At 33.0% G+C, this 21166-nt stretch overlaps 1 protein-coding gene across 1 annotated transcript in view; it reads right to left on the bottom strand.

The window, feature by feature from the left end:
• LOC145661491 (uncharacterized) overlaps positions 1 to 21166 on the bottom strand; it is a 159234-nt gene that overhangs the window by 72735 nt on the left and 65333 nt on the right. Inside the window, exons 19-24 of the mRNA XM_081726808.1 lie at positions 20165 to 20188; positions 17772 to 17801; positions 15165 to 15194; positions 10587 to 10610; positions 10258 to 10287; positions 3099 to 3128 (exon numbers count right to left, since the gene is read on the bottom strand). Of these exons, the coding sequence (XP_081582934.1) occupies positions 3099 to 3128; positions 10258 to 10287; positions 10587 to 10610; positions 15165 to 15194; positions 17772 to 17801; positions 20165 to 20188 (168 nt within the window). The remainder of the gene's footprint in view (positions 1 to 3098; positions 3129 to 10257; positions 10288 to 10586; positions 10611 to 15164; positions 15195 to 17771; positions 17802 to 20164; positions 20189 to 21166) is intronic.

Genomic DNA, 21166 nt, shown 5'->3' on the forward strand with positions numbered 1-21166 from the left:
ATACAAATATTCTTAGAGCTTGTGGGCTATAAAAATGTCTTTGCGGTGGATTGCGGTTGTCCCGCTTGCAGAATCCACATGGACTTTTATACGTAATTAGCCATTTGTCTTGATAATCCCTCAAAGCGTAGTTTCTGTTTGGGACTCTACTTTCTTCAGTTCTTATAATTTGGCTGTACTATAATACGATACCGTTCAATTATAACTGCAACATAAATTATTTTACTTTATATATTGAACTTAGAACGTTTATTGCAATTACCCGTACACTTAAATAAAATATTTAGTAATTTTATATTATATACCATTAGCTCTATATGATCAATATTGTTTCCTTGTTATTGGCTGTGAGCAGAAGATAGATATTATCACCATTCGAAATTTCTTCTCGAACACAATTTTGCAGAACTGTCTGGTTACGGTAGAGACTTTACATGTTTTGCTTCTAATTGGATATTGTAATTTTTATGGAAAGGTAAGTTAGAATTAAATATGAAATTATGAAGAACATACACTACTTATTTTCAGAAGTATTTGCTACAAACAACCTTAGTTTAGGTGAGAGTATTGTAGATCCCAGCAATAAAGGACACTGTAGTTGCGTAAGCATCTATTAATTTTACCATCAGATAGAGATGGCAGATGAGATGTAGCAAAATTAGATTTACAAACAGACGGAACAGAATTTAGAACCAAAATTTTCAGTTTTCAGATGATTATGCAATTTTTTTGAGGAAACGAAAACAAAGGCTCTTTTGTTAAAAAAAAAAGAAGTACTAAAGTATTAAAAATGCATAACTAGTAAATAAAATATCACTGTTGTTTCGTAGAAGATAATGTAATAAAATATTAGAACGTCTTGCCGTTCTTCAATGTTTCCAAACATAACAAAGTAAATGTAGTGTACTTTTGATCATCAAGTGTAGTTTTCCCAGTAAAAATATTTTATTCTTTAATTCCTTGATGTTGGTTAAAGATTTCAGCAAATTTTTTGGATGGATGAAACACACATTTTATGGAAGATAGTAATTTCATAAAGAGAAACATACATTCATGAAAGAGTGAGTTTATGGTTAAAATTTGGTCATGCATATGAGTAGAAATGGAAACATAAATAATACCAATAAAAGTTATATATATTGCTAACTAATTCAAGAGATGTTTGAAAAAAGCATAGTGATTTTTTTTTTACAAAAATACATACAAGTTTCTTCTTTTTAAATAGTTATAGAAGTTTCTTCTACAGTAAAAGGCACGTGTTCGATTCCCAGTAGAATTTCCTCTGTTTTGGATTCAACGTAAGCTTTAGGTTTAAACGTCACATATCCTAACTGGCTAAAAGAAATTTTACACTGAAAATAAATATAATCAAACAAATGTATGCCGTACTTTGCAAACTTATGTACTTCTTTGGCGGTAGATAAAAATCTTAGGTGACCGAATAAATTTATTAGTTCTTCAAATTAATTCCAGCTTGTTTTACATCACTAACATGTTAGTAGAGAGGCACATATGTAGAAAAAACTTGATTATTCTTTCAAGAAACTGGAGTCACCACTAATTTGTTTTGCAGAGTAGATCAAAGTACCTAACATATCTCAGGATTAGTTTCTATACAATTTTTACGACAAAAGATGATTTCTTATATTGACATCAAAAGAGGATATGAAATGAAACAATCAATCTAAACGAGAGAGTTATTCTGTGTTTCTATGGTACGTATTTCACTTTGTTAATACCAGAATTCAGTAGAAAATAATTTTGAAGGGATGGAATTATCCACACGAGAGTTGAATAAATAATTTGCCGTTGTAACTATTGCTTGCTATTTACAAAACATTCAAGTATACCAAGAGAAACTACATGGGCAACAAACTGGCGATAGTTCTTGCTCGTCCTTTCGCGATTCTCTGCGACGAATCGAAGGAGCGCGGACGATTATGAAATGCTTACTGCTACTGTGTCCTCAAGTTTCAAGAAGTTTGAATTCCCCATAACACGAAAAGTTGGTTAGTTCGTTATGACTTCATTGAACTCTTATAGTTATTTAAATGTGATATTAATTAATAATAAAACGCTAATATTTTGTGTAATCCTCTCTCAATTATAACATTTTTTTTGTAATTTCCAAAGAAAATATAATCGAAAGTCTTGATCTCGTTTTGGTTATCTATGTATTTAAGGTTGTTGGCAATGTATCATTAAAAAAACTACTTAAAATAAAGAAACATGCGTATGTGTTGCGTCCAAGAGTCAAAACGTACAGAAGTATATATTGTACAAAGAGACACGTCTTTGCGTTAATTGATGTTCTATTAATAAATAACCTTGTTTTGTCAAATATGTACTAAAATTAAAGTAGAAATTTGAATTTATTCACCTCTGTAGTATAGCACAAATCGCGTACATTCGGTTGCTATAGAGGAGAAAGTACAGGCGTAAAATAATGGGGCAACTCGGTCTTTTCTTCCTATTTCTGATCAAGAAGTCACGGCCACATTGTGTACAATTCGTATATAAATAACGGAAAATGTATACCATAATATGTTATAAACAAAAATTCTGCGAGACCGTGTTATTTTCGATTAGTTGTAAATCTGAAATAATAATTTCAGTACATGACCTTTTCGCGTTAATATGTAAGTTTGTCAATAATGGAAATACTGATTTTGGTTAAAACCCGGCTTCAATAGGAGCTACTGAATCTCCACAGCTCCACAAGAATTTTTTATTTCAACATTTATGAGTAGTTGCATGCTTGTTTCAAGATAATCAAGGATGCATACATATGCAATGTTTTTGCACGTCATATAAATATACAATTCCAATATTAAAATGAGAACATTTCTTACATCTCTTTAAGTCGTATATTTTGTTCTATACAAAACAACCTTACGTTATTTGTAAATGTACAACAGCTTTCATCGCATTATTAAATTGAGCGTATAATTTATGAAATTTTGGGCCGTAGAGCAACATGTATGACCGCTGGATACAAATATAGCCATTACGTGTAACGAGTCACTACTTAGAGACCGTAGTACCTTAGCATGATATTACTATTTTCTAAAATTATTTCATTTTAAAACAACACTCACGTTATACAGTCCACTTGGTTTACCAAAACCCTGAAAAAAGGAAAACTAAATGTTAGATAAACATGTATTTCGCTTTTACGAAAATAAATTATTATGTAGTTAAAGTTTCAATGGGAAAAATGTATGCGGGACAAATTTTAACCAATGTAAGTAATTTATGAACACATTATTAACTCCTTCTTAACTAACTTTAATACTTAAGTTTCTAAAGTATTGTTATGAACAATCACGCATTTAAATGATTACTAGGTGCTTCAGTATTGTCTTTTAGAGGGATCTATTCATTAATATACATGCTGTTTGCATTATTATCGAATATTTTTAAAGACCGTGCATACATTTTTGTCGATACATTCGAATCAAACAAACAATTTGAAAATCAAAAATATTTCAATTAAAAATATATATAAATATTAACTTTATATATATTTTTAAATTGAAAAATTAACTTACAGAAAACTGCTATAAAGTGGTGAGTTGTTACAAAATTGTTTAAAAACTAATCTGTTTCGTATAATTCATATAAGGAAAATAGTATAATTCTAGCTCTCCCAACCCGAAATGAGAATCTATAAAAACAATCCGAGATTCATGAATTCTCCTGGGAAATCATACGTTACGAGTATCTTGAACACCACGTTAAACTTATTTGTACCGGAACAGCAGAAAAAGTGCGTATAAAAAATAAAATGAAATGTAACTAAACGATAAGTTATACGAGGGTGATGCTGAAAGTTTTTAGCAGCGCAATGACCTAACATCATAGAAACATTTTGTTTATTGCATTCAGCAATCTGATATTTTGTAACTTTCAGCCATCAATAGCAGAGATAAGAGATATAAGGAACAGCGCGTGACCCATTGTCTAGTTAGTCATGGTGCTGTCAAGAGGTGCAATCTGCTCCTTCGTGAGCCAGTGTTTCAAATTGGTTTCGGCAATTTAAAAGAAGACGTACGTCACTTGAAGATGAAATTTGTTCCTGACGGCCAAACACTGCAGTGACTCCCGAAATCATCGCAGCTGTGAGGCAAATGGTAAAATATGATAACCATGTATCTTTCCTGGAGATCGTAGCGACTCACAACAGTGGGTAAACAGCAGCGCAGAAAATTATGCATGAACACTTGGGTCTCAAGAAAAGAAGTTCTCGTTTTGTCCCCCATTACTCACGGAAAGGGAAAAAGAGGGTAAAAAATGAAATATTTGAGTTTTACGTCCCACGGTTATGCCGGTTAGGCTAAAGGAGACGGTAAAAAAGAGGGTAGTGTGGAATGGTGTTAATTTATGTTGAATAAATTCAAAAAATGGGCAAGTTGTGATGTTTGCAACATCGTCACAGGTAACGAAATGTGTATTTATCATTATGATTCGCTTACCAATCAGCAGTCGCAAGTGTGGTGCTTCGAGAATGAAGATCCTCCAACCAATGTGAAGATACCTCGGAGTGTTGGAAAGAAAATAGTTGCGTCTTTTTCTCAGGGATGGGAAATGTTGCGACTGTTGTACTTAACAATCGGCGTACGGTGAATGCTGTGTGGTACTCAACAGTTTGTCTCCCTACTGTATTCAAGAAATGCAAGGCCAAAATCTAAGATCAAAGCTTGGCCATCTTCTGTTGCATCATCACAATGCAAGGGCCAACAATGCTGCAAGAACTGTAGACGTTTTGAACCAGGAAGGAGTCAGAGTGCTGCCATATACTCCTTATATTCAGGACTTGGCCTGGTGCGAATTTTTGTTTCTCAAAGTGAAGGGACTCTTGCGTTCACGTCGCTTTTCATCAGATGAAGACGCGATTGATGCTTATTTGCAGTCTGTGGACATATAGACAAAAGTGTGTGAAATGAACAGTTTTCTAAGTGGTTTGAAAGGATGCAAAAGTGTGTTCGTGTCCGTGGAAATTACTTTGAAAAATGTAATTGTTTTGTTCCAGTTCCATGCTTCTTGTGGTGAAAGCTAAAAACTTTCGGCATGACCCTACTACAATATATCATTTACATTACAATACTGTCTGTAACAAATGAGAAGGGTATTCAGAAGGAATAGTACGATTAAATTGAAACTTCGGACTTGCATGATACCACTAGTTGAATTCACTAGCAATCTAAACTCCACTTGTCTACCATTATTATTATTTAACAAAAAGGGAGAGAAGATTCAGAAAAACTACACTTATTGTGAACTACCTTAGAATATTTGCCCTCATATCGCCATCTGTACCAAGAATACCTAAACAATTATTATTGGAGTTTTTATAACAGGCTTTAAACTCATATCAGTCCTATTAAAACTACTACTATTTTCAAAAATACCGGTTTGATCCACTGTCAAATCACGCGATTCGTCATCAGGCATATTAATGCTAACATAATAGCTAATCGGAGAAGCCATTTTCAATAACAAATTCACAAACATTTGTAAAATCAACAATATATAAATATTATGTAACAATCACAAGCAATGAAATGGGAAATATTACTTGAGGAAATTCACCGCAATCGGACCCGTTTCTTAAGTCAGACCAACCGTGTATTTCGCAAGATAAGTGGATCTGCCTGTTGGAAGACAAAGACACGAAAGTGTAGGAACGAAAAGACAAAAACACAATCGTTACGTTATGAAAGATGGAGCACCAAACCGCAATTAAAGCCCGCAAAGTAGATACATTCTTTGTTTTGGTGTGCAGGGAAGTTTTGCTTCCGTGCAAACACCTGTCACTTAGAAAAGTGTCAGGAGGGCGTTAGAGATACTTTGCACAGTTTATTCTTTAGGAAGTACTATTCTTTGTAACTGTGCTGCTCGTGAGGTAGCACATAGTTGAAACTGAGTAAATGTAGAGAGAAATGAAAACAGCAAGCTAGCCAAAGTCTGATCCATTGTCCCATACGAAGGGGAACCCCTGATTTCTTTGTACAAGACATCCTTTCTGTCAACGAAGGATTGCAGCCTGTTGACGAAGGATTGATGTATCGTGCATATTGTTTGAGAAGGCAAAGTCATCCTTTGTTGAAGCATTCTCTTTATACACACATCTACTTCAATCTGTAGTGAGCTCAAAGGGAAAGCTAAAGAAACCTTCAGCCACTATAGGAAGAGTGCCCATGGACACACAGGACAATATTTCTCAAAACAACACACTACAAGCGCGAGAATGTAGCAAGTGAATTACAGATCTTACTTGCACAATTCGTAATCGCGAAGAGGACAGTTCAGAGTGTGGTGACGTTTCGTTCATTTCTAGCGCAAACAGCGACTTGGATATTCAACAAGCAGGAGTGTCAAACGACATTTATGTAGATTGCTTGTTTTGTTGGGAGAAGTTCTCTATGGATTGTAATAATGAGTTGTGGATTGTATAATGTACAATATGTTGTATGTGGATACACGATGCGTGCTCGGAGAATGACTGTGAGATATATATGACTTCTGTTGTAAAAGGGACGATCAATGAGATTTTAATTTGTTTTTTGTTTTTATTTTTCTTTTGACTCAATTGTTCAAAGACGTGTATTTTATTTGTAAAATAAAGTTTTGTGCTATTTTGATACTTTGTTTGTGACTTTCACATCAGTTATTACGGTGGTTTCGACTTTGGAGACCTCTTTCCGAAACGCCATTTTCGTCATTTTTCATTAAATAATTATTTAGCTGAATCATTTGAGCTGAATGCTGATCTGAGTAATGTCTAACGTTTCAAAACATACAGAAGATATTATTTCAATAAAATGCAAATAGCAAACACCATAATAGTTAGTGATACCGTCCAAAAACAACACGGGGTCCGACATTGGTGACTTTCCTCCTCTGACTATTAAACTAACAACACTAATAAGGTACTACAAAAGAGAAAACATTGAAATAGACCTACAAAAAAAAAAAACACCTAATTCTTTCCACCTCAACTATTATCTGTTATATGTTCTCAGAGTAAGGTCCCTAAATTAGAATAATTGCAAATAATATTAATTAAATTCACTAACCTCAATTCATTTATTCAATTTTATATTTGAAAATCGAGAGGAGTTCGACGGAGGAAGTCTTGTAACACTCTCCTGTAAGGCACAGCGATTCAGACACGAATTTTGAAGGCCAATTCTTCCAAAGAAGAAGAGACGAAAATAAAAAGGCCCAACCACAATGAATGTATAAAAGAAACGGTCACGGATTACGGTCCAGCTAGAAGAATTTTTACGCCCAGATTACAATTATATATTAATACAACTATTTTTGTAATGTTAGTTCATGGTTGAAATATTCAATTCTGTAAAGCAATTAAGTTCCAATAGGTAACAATTTATCATGAATAATATTATAATAAATCATTTGAGTTAAATACACAGAAAATTCGATATAAATTACAATATTAAGAGTAGAATTTAATATCTAACTGATTTAACTAAGTTAAATTTCCGAAGAATTACTATAAAAATTTAAGAAATGTGGTGATATTTATATTGCATCAAATGACAAGATAAATTCAATTTTACTATTTGTTTACTGAGAATCGATAGTTGAAATCAATTATAACTGTAGGATAAAACAAATCATGCCGGCTCAACATATTTGCCGCCGAGTGTACAAGCCAAAATTAAAAGAATAATATTCAGATATGCTTTGAAATGATAACTGAAACTATTTAAACCCAGTAACCTGAACCAGAGACAATTTGAACGATTAGAAACACTAAATTTCTTCATTTTTTTTACAACTCTAACAAATAAGCTAAATACATACTTTTCCGTCTCAGTGGCAATTGTAACAGTATTGATAAACGTTAACTTCAGCTTATCGTTAATCACTTCGACTATTTTTACATCAACTTTTAATGGAATCTAACCGAAAACAAGGCAATGCTTTACTGCACAAGAAAACCTGTCCGAACTAAAAAAAAAAGCAAATTAATCACGATGAAAGGAAACCAAATAACAAAACAATATTTATTTTAAACCCACATGTAACCAAATTGCAACACGACTTCGACTTTAAACAAGCATTAAACTGTCAACTCACTTAGTCAAACTGAACAGCGAAGCAAAGTTAAAAATTTCTGCAAGCTAACATCTTGTTAACAAGGATAAAAATATGTAGTCAATACTGTTTTTAACGCTAGCAAGGAGAAGAGAAATGCACTGCGAGAAACTACAGTTTTTTTCTTATCCTTTTAACACCCAACTACCAGTCCAGGTCTGAAGCACGACTACAGCCCAATTGTCTTACAACAAAGACAGAGTTAAACCAAAGATACCCTACGATTAATAAACCGAATCTAAATATCCAAAAAAATCAAACGAAGAGGAGTTACAAGAAATGTATATAGCCAACTCGCAACTTTTCTTTAAAAACTTGCACACGGTTACAATACACGATAGTCGAATTCGCTCTGTTTTCCTTCCTGCTAGCCTTTCTCCGTTGCAGATGGCTTCCTCCGTCGAATTAATCGTTCAACCAAGGAGCCACATGCCACAAGGAACAAGCAGAGTTGCTAGCTAAGATCTGGTTAACTTTTACATGTTATCAAACCCAGAAATGTTTATATTGTTTGATTCCTTTATCGCAACGATACAAGTTATAATCAGTTTACTCCATCTAATATACTCATCACAAAAGTATATGATTTAATTTTAATAGATAATAACACATATTATTTTTAAAATAATTTTTGCTCTTCTCGTTTTTTCTACTCTTTTCATATAATTGTTCTTCTTTGGCATATAAATCCATAAATTCAAGGAAATCCTGTAGCAAATAAAACGCTGGTAAAGCGTACAACTGTGTTGTACTTAATACAATATCAGACCAATGGACAATTGTTGGGCTTGTGCAAACATATTGCATGCTACATGTCTGTGAGGTTAGCAATGCATCGAGCCGGACGCATACGGATACACAGACCTGCAACCAGCCACAAAGGTTTGGGAGGTCATGAATAAGTTAGGAGAGCTATGTCATTAAAAGTACTTTTACAAATATCTAAATTGTGTTTTTGTAATAATGATGGCATTTTGTATTGAAGCCTCGGGACCACGAAAACTTCAGGGAGGGCTAGGTCCCGTTGCCACCCTCTAGTTGCGGATGCATGTGTAAATTCTACTTGGAAGTAATACGTAGAATCGTCGTATCGTTACCTGAGGTAAGCAAATCCGTAGGTGCTGTAACTGGGTTTCGGTATCATGCTGATAGGCATAGTCATTTTTCCAATGTGTATTTAGTTAGGGAGGGACAAAGTGACCTTGTTATTAGGCATGTTATGGACAATTCATAAACATTCATATCTTCTGTACCCGATTGTTCTTTTGTTAAAGATTCACAGTACGGTGATTCACGGGTAAGATCCTTCGTCCGCTTGTTATCGCTACTACAAGTGCACTTTTGAAGAATGGTCTGCGAATGACTACCAGAAAGGATAGAAATCATGCACTATTGTTTCCCATATCGGAATACCAGAAATAGCGAAGGGATGTCGATACACTTTATGTGGCCCCTACAGACGCCGCGTAACATGCAAACGATGGGCCTCTGTTATAATGCAGATTGAGAACGTATCACTTAAGACGACCCGTTTTCATCATAGCGATTCTATCCAGACTCAATGCGAAACAACTTCACGTTTTTCACAAGTAGCTATACAGTGCCTACAACTTGCTCCTGGAGGGTTAGTTAAGTTCTTACACGATTATGTATTGAGACATTTATGACGAGACGAGTCTCCAAATATTTAATGTGCATTAATTGGCTTCAACATCATGCGGCAATGACGTCGGAACACCGCACCGTTTGGCGATTGCAAGAAACCACTAGACTTAAATCTGGTAAAATTTTAAATAGGTATATATATCTAATGCGGAGATTAGACATTATCTGATTCATTACCTTCCTGTCTTATGTTGACTCACACTCACTTCACAAATAGCCGAAACGAGCAAAGTTGAGGTCCTTGCATCCCACAATCTTGATCTCATGTTACCATTCGCGATGTTCCCAATCTTTTAATTACTAATCGATTATACACTGTCCGTAGAGCTAGCCATACACTTCATGATGTTTGAAATGGACGATCCCTCCTATGTCCTCTTTCATGTTACTGAGTGTAGTGTCCATAGTTTCAGCATATATTCAGGATACCTTAGCATAACTTAATTAAATATAAACGAAACTTACGAAAAAATTCGCCACAGGATTTATAACACTCTGAAACGAAAGTAAAAGTATAAAATTAGCAAAACAGTATGTGTATTGGTAGTAATAATGCATACTACTTTTACATGTTTTAATACGTTTTGGACCATATTGTTTATTATACAATGATCAACTAAGTGCTAGTCAAGTTAGCTATTCACTACCCTAGAATTTGAGAATAAAGATTTCGGTAACTTCGTTTATTAAAATGAATAATTTTAATATTTGGTCTTTAATTTTACATTTAAATATTTACCGTAATAATATAAATTGAAACATGCAGATATGTGTAGTAGAATCAAAATATTTACCTCGAGAAAGCGTTGTCCACTTCTCTGAAAAGAAAAACGGCTTGTTATATATTTATATAATGATTGCTATTATAATATTAGTAGATTAAAATTGCTTTAGAGAAAGTCCATATACATACTAAAAATGGATGCTTAGAAAATAGTGTAACATTTTGTTTTCATTTTAAAATAATTATATTATTATTTCTATGAATGAATTTTCATATATTGTTCAAAAATCACAGTTAGCGAAGCATCTCTAATTCCGTGCTGAGTTTTCCTATTTCCAATTTATGATCGAACAGAGATTCAGAACATGTAAATGTGAGTCGCTAAAAGTGGACGCCGGTTTTCAACAAAAATATACGTTTTAGGAAAAAATCACATGTGAAATAGGGTGATGTTTGAACGTATGCTCGTCCGGTCGACTGAAGTTAGGTACAGTTACTGGAGGCCATCAAGTTACTTACCCGCAAAAAATCAAACTTAACTCTTTGTCTATTATTGTTTTCTTTAAAAAGTAGGCTACTGAAGGATAAAAGTGCTGTTCGTTTATATTCTTCCTGATACTTGGAAGAAAAAATATCATTAATATCCTGATGCAGTGTTATAACTCGTAGCTTAGTCCTGAGAGTAAATATCTTTCATACGACATAAAAATATAACTCAGGTAATATTATGTTATTTTATGGCAAATATGTCCGTATTGACTGACACTAAATTACAACTCATTGGTGTAAAAATCAAGTAGATGATTATCGCATTAGATACTTTCGGACAATTTCCTGGAAAATCACTATAGAAAATTTACTCATACGTCATAAACATATGTTTCAATATTAACAATAATATTTTTTAAATAAAACGTATTACTTCATAGGTAAACACATGTATGCATTAGTTTACCATCCATGGGAAGTTTTCTAAAGTAATTAATGATTGTTTTTTTTAAAAAAAACTTAATGACTAGTGCAAACAACTTAATGAATGGATATATATACATTATCAAATAATATTGTGTATTCCATAGGAAAATGGAAACCCTCTCCATGATTCTTGAAGTTTTTAACACTTTCATACTTAGTAATATGTTATATGGTGTGTCGTTAGGCAGACGATAGCACCGAAACTATATGTTTTGCAGCTACGAAGTAGTTCAATTCAGGTAATACTATTAATCAGTTGAACAGCTGTTAAAGTTATTACTGTGGTGCTCGTTACAACAAAAATTGCCCGAACACAGGGGGTGACATCACATGGAGAAGAATAATTAAGAAATTGGAGAAATGGCAAACTGTGGTGATTATGGACAATAAGTTTGGACTGCCCCTCATCTTTTTACGCACATGTAGACCATTCAGAACAGCATATGATAATGTAAAATGAAAAGTAGTGATCAAAGACGTATCACTATTTCAGATGATCACTGTATCACTATTTCAGATGATCACTACTTTTAATTGTGAATCACTGGCGAGGAAAGAAAAGTGTTGAATATAGTGATTTGTGTTTTGAAATTTATCCAAGTTTCTCAGTGACTTCTGTTAAGCTTCTTTTCGATTTAAAGCTGAAAGATTCCAGGAGAATAAGAGCCGAAGCAGGAGTTGTGCGGTTGACCAAAGGTGGTGAACTTTTTCCCCGCTTATTTATGGCATTTATCCAAATAACCAGAGTAATCGTTTGATTACGGTCTCTTCAGAGATATATCTGGTTAGTTTATGGAGTTTTATTTCTTTAAGGATAAAATTCTGCTTCTTTGTGGGACTTTAAATTTGTGGAAGAAAAGGACAAACTGAGAAACGAAAGAGTTTCTTGCTTTAGTTTTAATGTAGCCAGCCCTTTTAGAGCTAAACTGCTGTATCAAGAACTCGTTTGTATGCCAAAAAGTATTCTTGTTTGAATTTTGGCGAGAACCTTCTAAAAGATTCTATGCACTCAGTACCGGCTTTGACCAATATGTTCGTTTGCTTCTTGTGACGTTTCTATGGTCATGCTGTAGAATATTTAAAGGATTGAGAGATAAGGTAACAGAGAGAAGAATACTTTGAGTGAGTGTAACTTCATTATTTTTAGTAGTAGATGTGTCATGTTCTGAATGTTTCCTGTTTGGTCGTTTATAGACTTTCCGCTTTGCTTAGGTTATTATTTTTGTTCGATACAACTTGCCATAGTAGGGAAATGTCCCATGTATCAGACAAATCCCCCATAACATATTTGAATTTGGTGGAATGAAAATTCGGGAGAATAATTTCTAGTAATTTGAAAGAAAAGAACGAAGTTTTATGGTTATTCCTTATGGATATGTTTCTATATTATAGATTTAGTAAGACTCGTTGATTCGTACATAAATTCTTATTTCGCTGAATGGTTTCCAGTAAAATTCTTGCTCGCACGTTAAGGAGTAAAACTATTCGAAAAATAATTAAATTGAAGGTTAATTGCGGGGACATTTATGTATGTTCAAACGATTGGTAATAATAGAAATATTAATTTTCATCTTTTGGAATTTAGTACATTTCTTGAAATTTGTACAGTGGCCGTAAAAAATAATTGGACTAGGTTCAATTGAAGGAATAAGTATTGCTTATTATATATATTGAAGATTGAATGAAATGATCTACATATTGATTAAATTTGAGAGTTTCGCTATCATCAACGACATTTAGGTACAGTTGGTGGCAAAAGTATTGGATGTATAGGTGTTGAATTAACATCGAGAATTTTTCATGGTATCTAAGGAAAAATTTAATGAATGAAATTTTCGATTGATTATATATTGTGAATGCTTATAATGTTCAGGTTAATATTAATTATTTTGCGGGTTATTAATATTATTTTTTTATATAATCTTTCGTTTGTTGTTGTTGTCATGTGTACATAGACTACTCTAACGTATTAGTGTATATGCACAACCACCTTTTTGTTATAATAAAGTTATTTATTTAAAATTTGAAAATAGTATTTTTTATTATTATTTATTATTTAATTATTCCCTGAGTTATATTTGTGTATTTGTTAAGCGTATTCACAAGGAATATAAATTCGGATAAGCAACCGTAGCGACTTGAGTTGAGGTATCTGTTCCATCAAGACCCTTCTTTCGGATCTGGCTGCGCGAGTTTAAATCGATTATTAATTTATTTTTATTTTTATTTTTTTTTTGTTGCTCTCGATTTGGATTCGTTTGATGGGGTGAAAAGGAGAGGGTCGTTACACACCGTGGTATGAAACAGGCAAGAAGGACTGACATAAATCAGTCGGTGCAGATATAAGCAAATCTGGAAGGACTTTAAATCATCCAATCTCATGCCGCACTTTGTTAGAAAGCATGTATTATTCTCATCGTTTTCCCGACATCCATTAAATTGTATTAAGGTAAAATCCTCACATCATACAAATCTAAGGAACCATTAGCTCTGATGCCAAAACTATCAGGAAAAAATAACTTCGCGTTCTCTTCTCCAATTGGTACATATGCACTCTGTGTAATGATTTTCAACGTTCATTTATTTGCGGTAAAACCCAACCAAAATTGTCGAGCATAGTCATCTCGGTAATCATTTTTGTGTGGGGGAGACATAATATTAAGTTGCAAATTGAGTTCTCAGTTTTAAAGCCTGATACTGACCTGTCAACGTAATAGTGACACTGTACGTATTTTCCATGAGGTATTTTAGGGATGACAATTATAATATGCGACTGTATCAAAGAATGCAAATGCTACTGCACTTGGAGTGAATTGATATTCAACATGTTGAATGGGCTGCTTGTTCTAACGACATGAATCTTGTCCAAAACGTTCGTAATCATCCATGAATATTACTTGCAGCATTTCGAAATCAACAATTTTCAAGCAGTAGCTGTCATCAGTGCTGGTGTACATATCTGAGTCCATACCACGACAATGCAATGATAATATTGAGAACTGGTTAATGATACGTTGCGGAGTAAGATGTTACTAACGGAAAATATATACTATAATATGCTATCAAAAATCATTTAACCATTTTATTTTTCATCATACCTTTGATAGATTCTAAACCTGCAATAATAATTACAGCGTATAACTTTTTAATTGTTCATGGCATTAGTAAGCCTTTTGTAAAAAAAATGTTGTGTGATTATGTAATTTTGTGACTTCATTATTCATTATATTTAAACTATTTGTTATGATTAAATAAACAGAACAAAATTATAGGATCAGTTCAGTGGTTGATTTAAGATCATCACGTGCATGAATATGAAACATTTATGCAAGTTATACATTTTGGCAACATATGAATTACTCAATACCGATAGTAGAATAAAGACTTTTGCAAATATATCTTTAATTTATATATACAGTTAGATATAAATAAAACTTTATGTTATTTTGAAAGTAAATGTTTTCATCATATTACTTATTTGAGCCAATACTTTATGAAGCTTGAATTGTAGAACAAATAAGTTCTGAGCTTGTATAAGTTGGAATTTGTATGAAATATGAATACAAATATAGACGGATTTTATGTAATCATCCACTATTTTGGTATTATTGTATCCTAGCATGGTATAACTATTTTCTAAAAAAAAAATATTTCGTTTTAGTACAGTACTCACAGTATACAGCCCACTTGGTTTCCCAAAACCCTGAAAAACGAAAAATTGAATGTAAGTTAAAAATTTATATTTGTCTCCCAATAAGGAAATTATTTATTCAGTACTTTTACTTTTAATGAAAAAAATCTGTGGACCAAATTTTAAGCAATATAAATAATTCATTGCTGCATTACCAAGTCCTAGTTAACTAACTTCAGTGTTTAAGTTAATAATACTTTCCAACATAAAGTTATGAAAATTAACGTTGATTTAATAACTAATATGTATCTATGTATTCTCTTTTCCTGATAAGATAGGCTAGTATACATTGCAATGGATTCAAACAATTTCCAAGAAAAGCATGTTCTATTGGACTCTATTTATTCAGTATTATACATGTACTTTGCATTATTATTAAATATTTTGTTTAAAGCCCAAATTGTGAGCAGTACATATGTTGTTGTTAACACCTTCGAATTAAACGAAGAGTTTGAAAACCATAAGCCGCTAGATATTTCAGTTAAACATATATATGAAGATTTACTTAAAGAAAGCTGTTACAGAATGGGGTACTTGTTTCAAATTTGTTTATTATATGATCTGTTTTCAATAATTCATAAACGCAGGTCAGTATAACTCTACGTCTGAGCAATTCAATATGTTAATCTATAAAAAATATTGAAATCCTGGGTTCTCATGGGAAAATATCAGTTAGGAGTATCTTGAACACTACATTAAACTTCGTTGAATTGGAACTTCAGAAAAATCATTGATAGATTAATAGAATATATTTAAACTAAATTACAATTAAAGAATAAAGAATATAGTTCACAAAAGTACGACAAAAGAAAAAAAGACCCACAAGGACTGAAACGAAGAAGTTGAAACTAGCGAGTTGTAAGGCTGTACAAATCTATTATATTTATTAAAATTACAGGTTAACGGAAAATTGGTTTGTTTAAGCTATCGCAATACATGTTATATATCAGTACGTTACAACATTCTACCGGGTTTGGATACAAGCTTCGGATGCAAGCTTCATATGGTTTGAAAGCGGTGACTTGAATGTGGCCTTTTTATCCAACATGTTATATACAGTTCATAAACATCCATACATTTTGCGCCAGTGTTCATTTGTTCACGATTCAAGGTATTTTATGATTCCTTGGTAAGATTCTACGTCCGCATTTGTTATCCGTAGTGCAAGATCACTCTGGAAGATTGTTCTGTGAATGCATACGCGAAGTGCCCGAAAGTCATACGATATTGTTCCATATACCACAGTACCAGTTGTAATTCGGGAGTGATGATACTGTTAATGTGAGCTGCTCCTTCTGACCCTACGAAATAGATCATTGGTGGCAATCTCTTGTAATGCATAAAAAACTTATCACTTAAGCCCATTCGTTGTCATTCATGGAGATTTCATGCTGCTCGAGCGCTACACAATTTCACGCTTTTGTAACTGTACTTGTGTTAATGACATTGTACGCAGGAGACGGTGCTCAAACAATTAAGCTAATATCAGCTGTTCAGACGTGACGTGGGGTGAGATAGGTCATTGTACACTGTCTCCCACTTCTGACTTGATGGCAGGTTAAGATGTTGTACTATTATGTATTGGTCTATGTACAATCATGTCCAAAATTATTGTCGCATATCTATAAGTGTTTTCTTGTAAGCATATATTTTGATAATTATTTTGCAGGGTACGTTTAATACTTATACTATGTGTATAGGCGGCAAATGTATATTTGTGGTAAATTTCATAGGAAAAGAATTATAAATACGAAAATTAGAATCAGTAGAGCAAAATGTTGCTAAATGAACAAGAAAATTTTATTTTCGTTTTACTGTTATTATTTACTGCTCTTTTGACATCATGAAATATGCCCCATGCATGTCTTTGCGATTATATACATAATAACATTATAATATTATATATATATATATATATATATATATATATATATATATATATATATATATATATATAAAATACCGAGCGAATTCGTTATCGAATTATATTCAGACAACAATATATTTATAGACATGCGACAATAATTTTGGACATGAGTGTACAATGACGATCTCTCATTTTTGGATTGCGTGGTTGACCGAAAGCTTTAGATCATATGTTGGGGTCTTCATGTATCCATTAGATCCAACATCCGACCACAGTGACATTGGAACGTCACTCTGTCTAACGATTGCACGCGACTAGACATTGTCTGATACCTTCCTGCACCAGGCTGAGCCACATTAACGCTTTTAAAAGTACAGGAACGAGCAGAGTTGAGTTCCATACGACCCATTAGTATACTCCAGATTCATTCACGATATCCCAAATCTTTCAATAACTAGTCGTTTACACATTCTCTATAAAGCTAAGCATTCACCGAATAGTACTTGAAATGGACAATTGCTGTTTTGCTGTGTTTCTTTGTCAGTGAGTGCAGGTTCATAGATATTCGGTTACAAATACATTGAGGATACATTTCCACTTAATTTCGCCATTCTAACTACCGGTGAATCATGATAGTATACATTTATATATTATATATTTATATATACTACTATTATATATATTTAAAAATAGTAAATTAATGAAATGTAAGTGAAACTTACGAAAAAGTTCGCTATAGGATTAAAAACTCTCTGAAACGAAAACATAGAAAAAGTAAATAAAGAACATTAATAAAAACGAATGTATAATCGTAGTTGGAATCCATATTTCTGATATATACTTTATTATGTATTGGAAGGATCAACTAAGTGCTAGTCAGTTTACATATTCCTTACTCTAGAATTTGAAAACAATAACTTCGATAATTCATTTCTTAACCCATTAGTGCATAAAGCTTATAAATAAGTTCTAATGTCTTTTCTTTATAGAACTTAGCACTTACACGTCCAAACTATGCTAATCAGAAATCATAATCATTGTACGATCTCTCTGTGCGAGGGAAGAAGGTGTCCAATAAATTGGACACAATGCACCTTGGACACTTGTATGTAAAGGTTTACTCTTTTCTGTAAGAAATTTTACTTAGATATGCAAAGCAATATAACCTAGTATAATGAAAAGTTCAATGTTGCTTCAGTATGAATGCCACAGACCTTTCATAATTATTATATAAAATATTTTAGAAAATAGTTTTCACAAATTCAATACTTTTGTATATTTTACTCTTTACAGCACAGTAAATATTCTTGGTTTACAATGATACAAACTATATAACTAATATTGTTATTCAAACAAAACATAGGTAAAGTTTTCAGTTCTAGACTTGGATTCAGTATTTGGGTAATCGGTTATTTCTTAACGTGATAGTACAGAAAGCACTTTGGATTCAGTCCGATTTTACACTTTGAGCACATACAATTTGCTTTTCCTGTGTAATTTTTATTTGCACACTCTTTTCTATTAATTGCGGACAATGATTCAGCCCATTGTATCGAACATCGACAATGGGGACTGAAAACTGCTTTCCCTAATGTGAAGTTGTACTAAATTTTTGTGAGAGGAATAATGCTATGTACCTTCTAAATGCCAAAGGGGATTCAGTCCGTAGGTTGAGTTGACTTTAGCCGCCAGAATCCCTGCATTTGAAACCACTACGTCCACAAAGTATGCAAATATTGGCCACCGACATTTCCATTGTCTTATACTTGCATGTTTGTTGAAATGTTTTTGTCTTTTTGATCAACACCTACCATATTTTTCTTGTACTGAGATATTACCATTGCTTGCCTTACCATGACTTTGTCCATTTGCTCCTATCCCCTACAATCTTGCCGACTGTCATAGACTGGCAATTTGTTGCTACTGTTACGACACTGTTGTGAATTCAATTCACAAGAAGTATGTCATCACAACAACAATAATCAAAATTTTCTCTTTCTTTTTTCTCATTGAATTTTTACTCTCCAGCTATTCAGGATTATTTCCTCATAAATGTTTCTTACTTCCGACAAGTGTTTCATTAGGCTATATTAGTAAAATATTTATCAAAAAATACCTTGAAGCGGGCGTCCATTCGAACTACGCCAGACAATAGCAATATCAATACAACATATCTTGCAAGACCAAACTGAAAATGGCTATTCAGTGATTTTCGAGAGTAAATACTGAATGCAGTAAGAAAACAATAACTTGGGCATTGAAATGAGTGTTACATAAGGTGTGTCACACTCCAACGTAGTCCTAATTTATATGCTTTTATGTAATACTAAGTGCAAAATTTGCCATTCACACGACAACACATAGCTCGAGTAATACCTTTCTTTCAGGAACATGTGATTGTCTGGTTTGGCCATTAGTAAATATAACATTGAAACATAATTTGAATAACCAACTTATGGCAACTTAATCAACTTATGTCAGAAAAGTATGTTGTTTATCAGTTTTCTTTATGTTAAAAGAATGACAGAAGTTAATGCTAGTCTTGCTTCCTTGGAAGAAAACATAAGTACTGGAAAAAGGAAACAATGCTATCTCTTGTATGGCTACAAGCGGTGCAAGTGAATATGAATCTATAGCAAAAGAGCGTGTCGTGCATGGCGTCCAATTTATTGGACAGACAACATTTCGTATTGCGTTGTTTATAGCATTACAATTATGATACTCATTAAATTCTAAGGACACTTGACTCATATCAGGAAATAAGTGGAGATAATTTTAAAAAAGGAAATTTACTTATCCCGTGCGCGTTCAACAGAGCTACAGGAATGCACTTTTTCTTCTTCATCTTTACAACCAACTTGTACACAGAGTTCCTGAATGTCAGCAAACGAAGTTACTTTGGGTCTATACATCAGTTAAACAAGTTTTCGATATATCCAAATGATTCTGCTTTGAAATAATCAGCCATATTTAAGTACATAATTTATTGATCGCTATACATTAATGAGTTATAACGTATACTTTTGGGAGACTGTTTTAAAGGTTACATTTAAATATCTTTCTTTTAAAATATGAAGTCAAACATAAATATGTCAAGTAAAAATATTATAATTACCTCGAGAAAACGGTGTCCAGCACCCTAAGGAGAAAAATGTGTTACTATAAATACTTATATTCGTTTATGTTATAATATCAGAGTTTAAAGTTAATTTAGAGTAATGTAAATATAAATACTTATAATTTGTACTAAACAAGAAAGTGTAACATTTTCTTACTTGTTTCCTTAAATGCTTATAACATTATTCCGGTGAATGAATTTATTGCCTAGCTACATATTCTGTAGATTAGAAGTATTTATGTATCTCATTCCTAGGAGAGCTTTCCTATTCACAATTTACGATAGAACATCGATTATAAGCATGCACATAAATAGCAGAAAACTTTATTCGAGTTCTCAACCGAATTACATGTCTTAAGGACACCTTCTATGAAATAAGGATATTTCTCAACGTATGACCGACTATATATTCGAGCTATATACAGCGCGCCAAAGAGATTTCTCAAGTACAAAATCCGTGAGTTATGCAACCAAACTAACGCCGGCTAAAAAGATTAATTACGTCTGATATAGTAGCTAGAACAGCAGTATGAAATATGCCCCACCTGTTAAAAGAACAAATAAATCGTGCTTTTGTGCGAGAGTAATTAGAAACGCTGGCAGACGAAATGACAGCAGGGAATCTTTGGATACTTGTACTCAAAGTAAACAGCACAATACCTAAAAAATACACGGACACCAGAAACGCCAATGAGGGGATAACAGTCAGGGGACTTAAATAATCTTAAATTAACTAAAATGAGGGATTATAAACAAGCTAATTTACTTCAAATGACTATAAATATATGCGTATCAAATAGTATACCGGAAATTATGCGGTATATGTATTCTTTTAAGTAAACACAAAGCCTTGCGCAGAACTTTGAAACTATAAAGAGTAGTCCTACCTGCAAATCTATTAAAGTATGGATCGATCATTCGAGGGAAGAGAAAACACTCCAAAGAAAATTTTGGAGGTCTACAGTACCTGAACTCCCAAGTTGCGGCGCCACTGATTGT

The sequence above is a fragment of the Thermobia domestica genome, chromosome 10 (genome assembly GCF_964235325.1).
Source record: "Thermobia domestica chromosome 10, izTheDome1.hap1.1, whole genome shotgun sequence".
NCBI classification, from domain to species: domain Eukaryota; kingdom Metazoa; phylum Arthropoda; class Insecta; order Zygentoma; family Lepismatidae; genus Thermobia; species Thermobia domestica.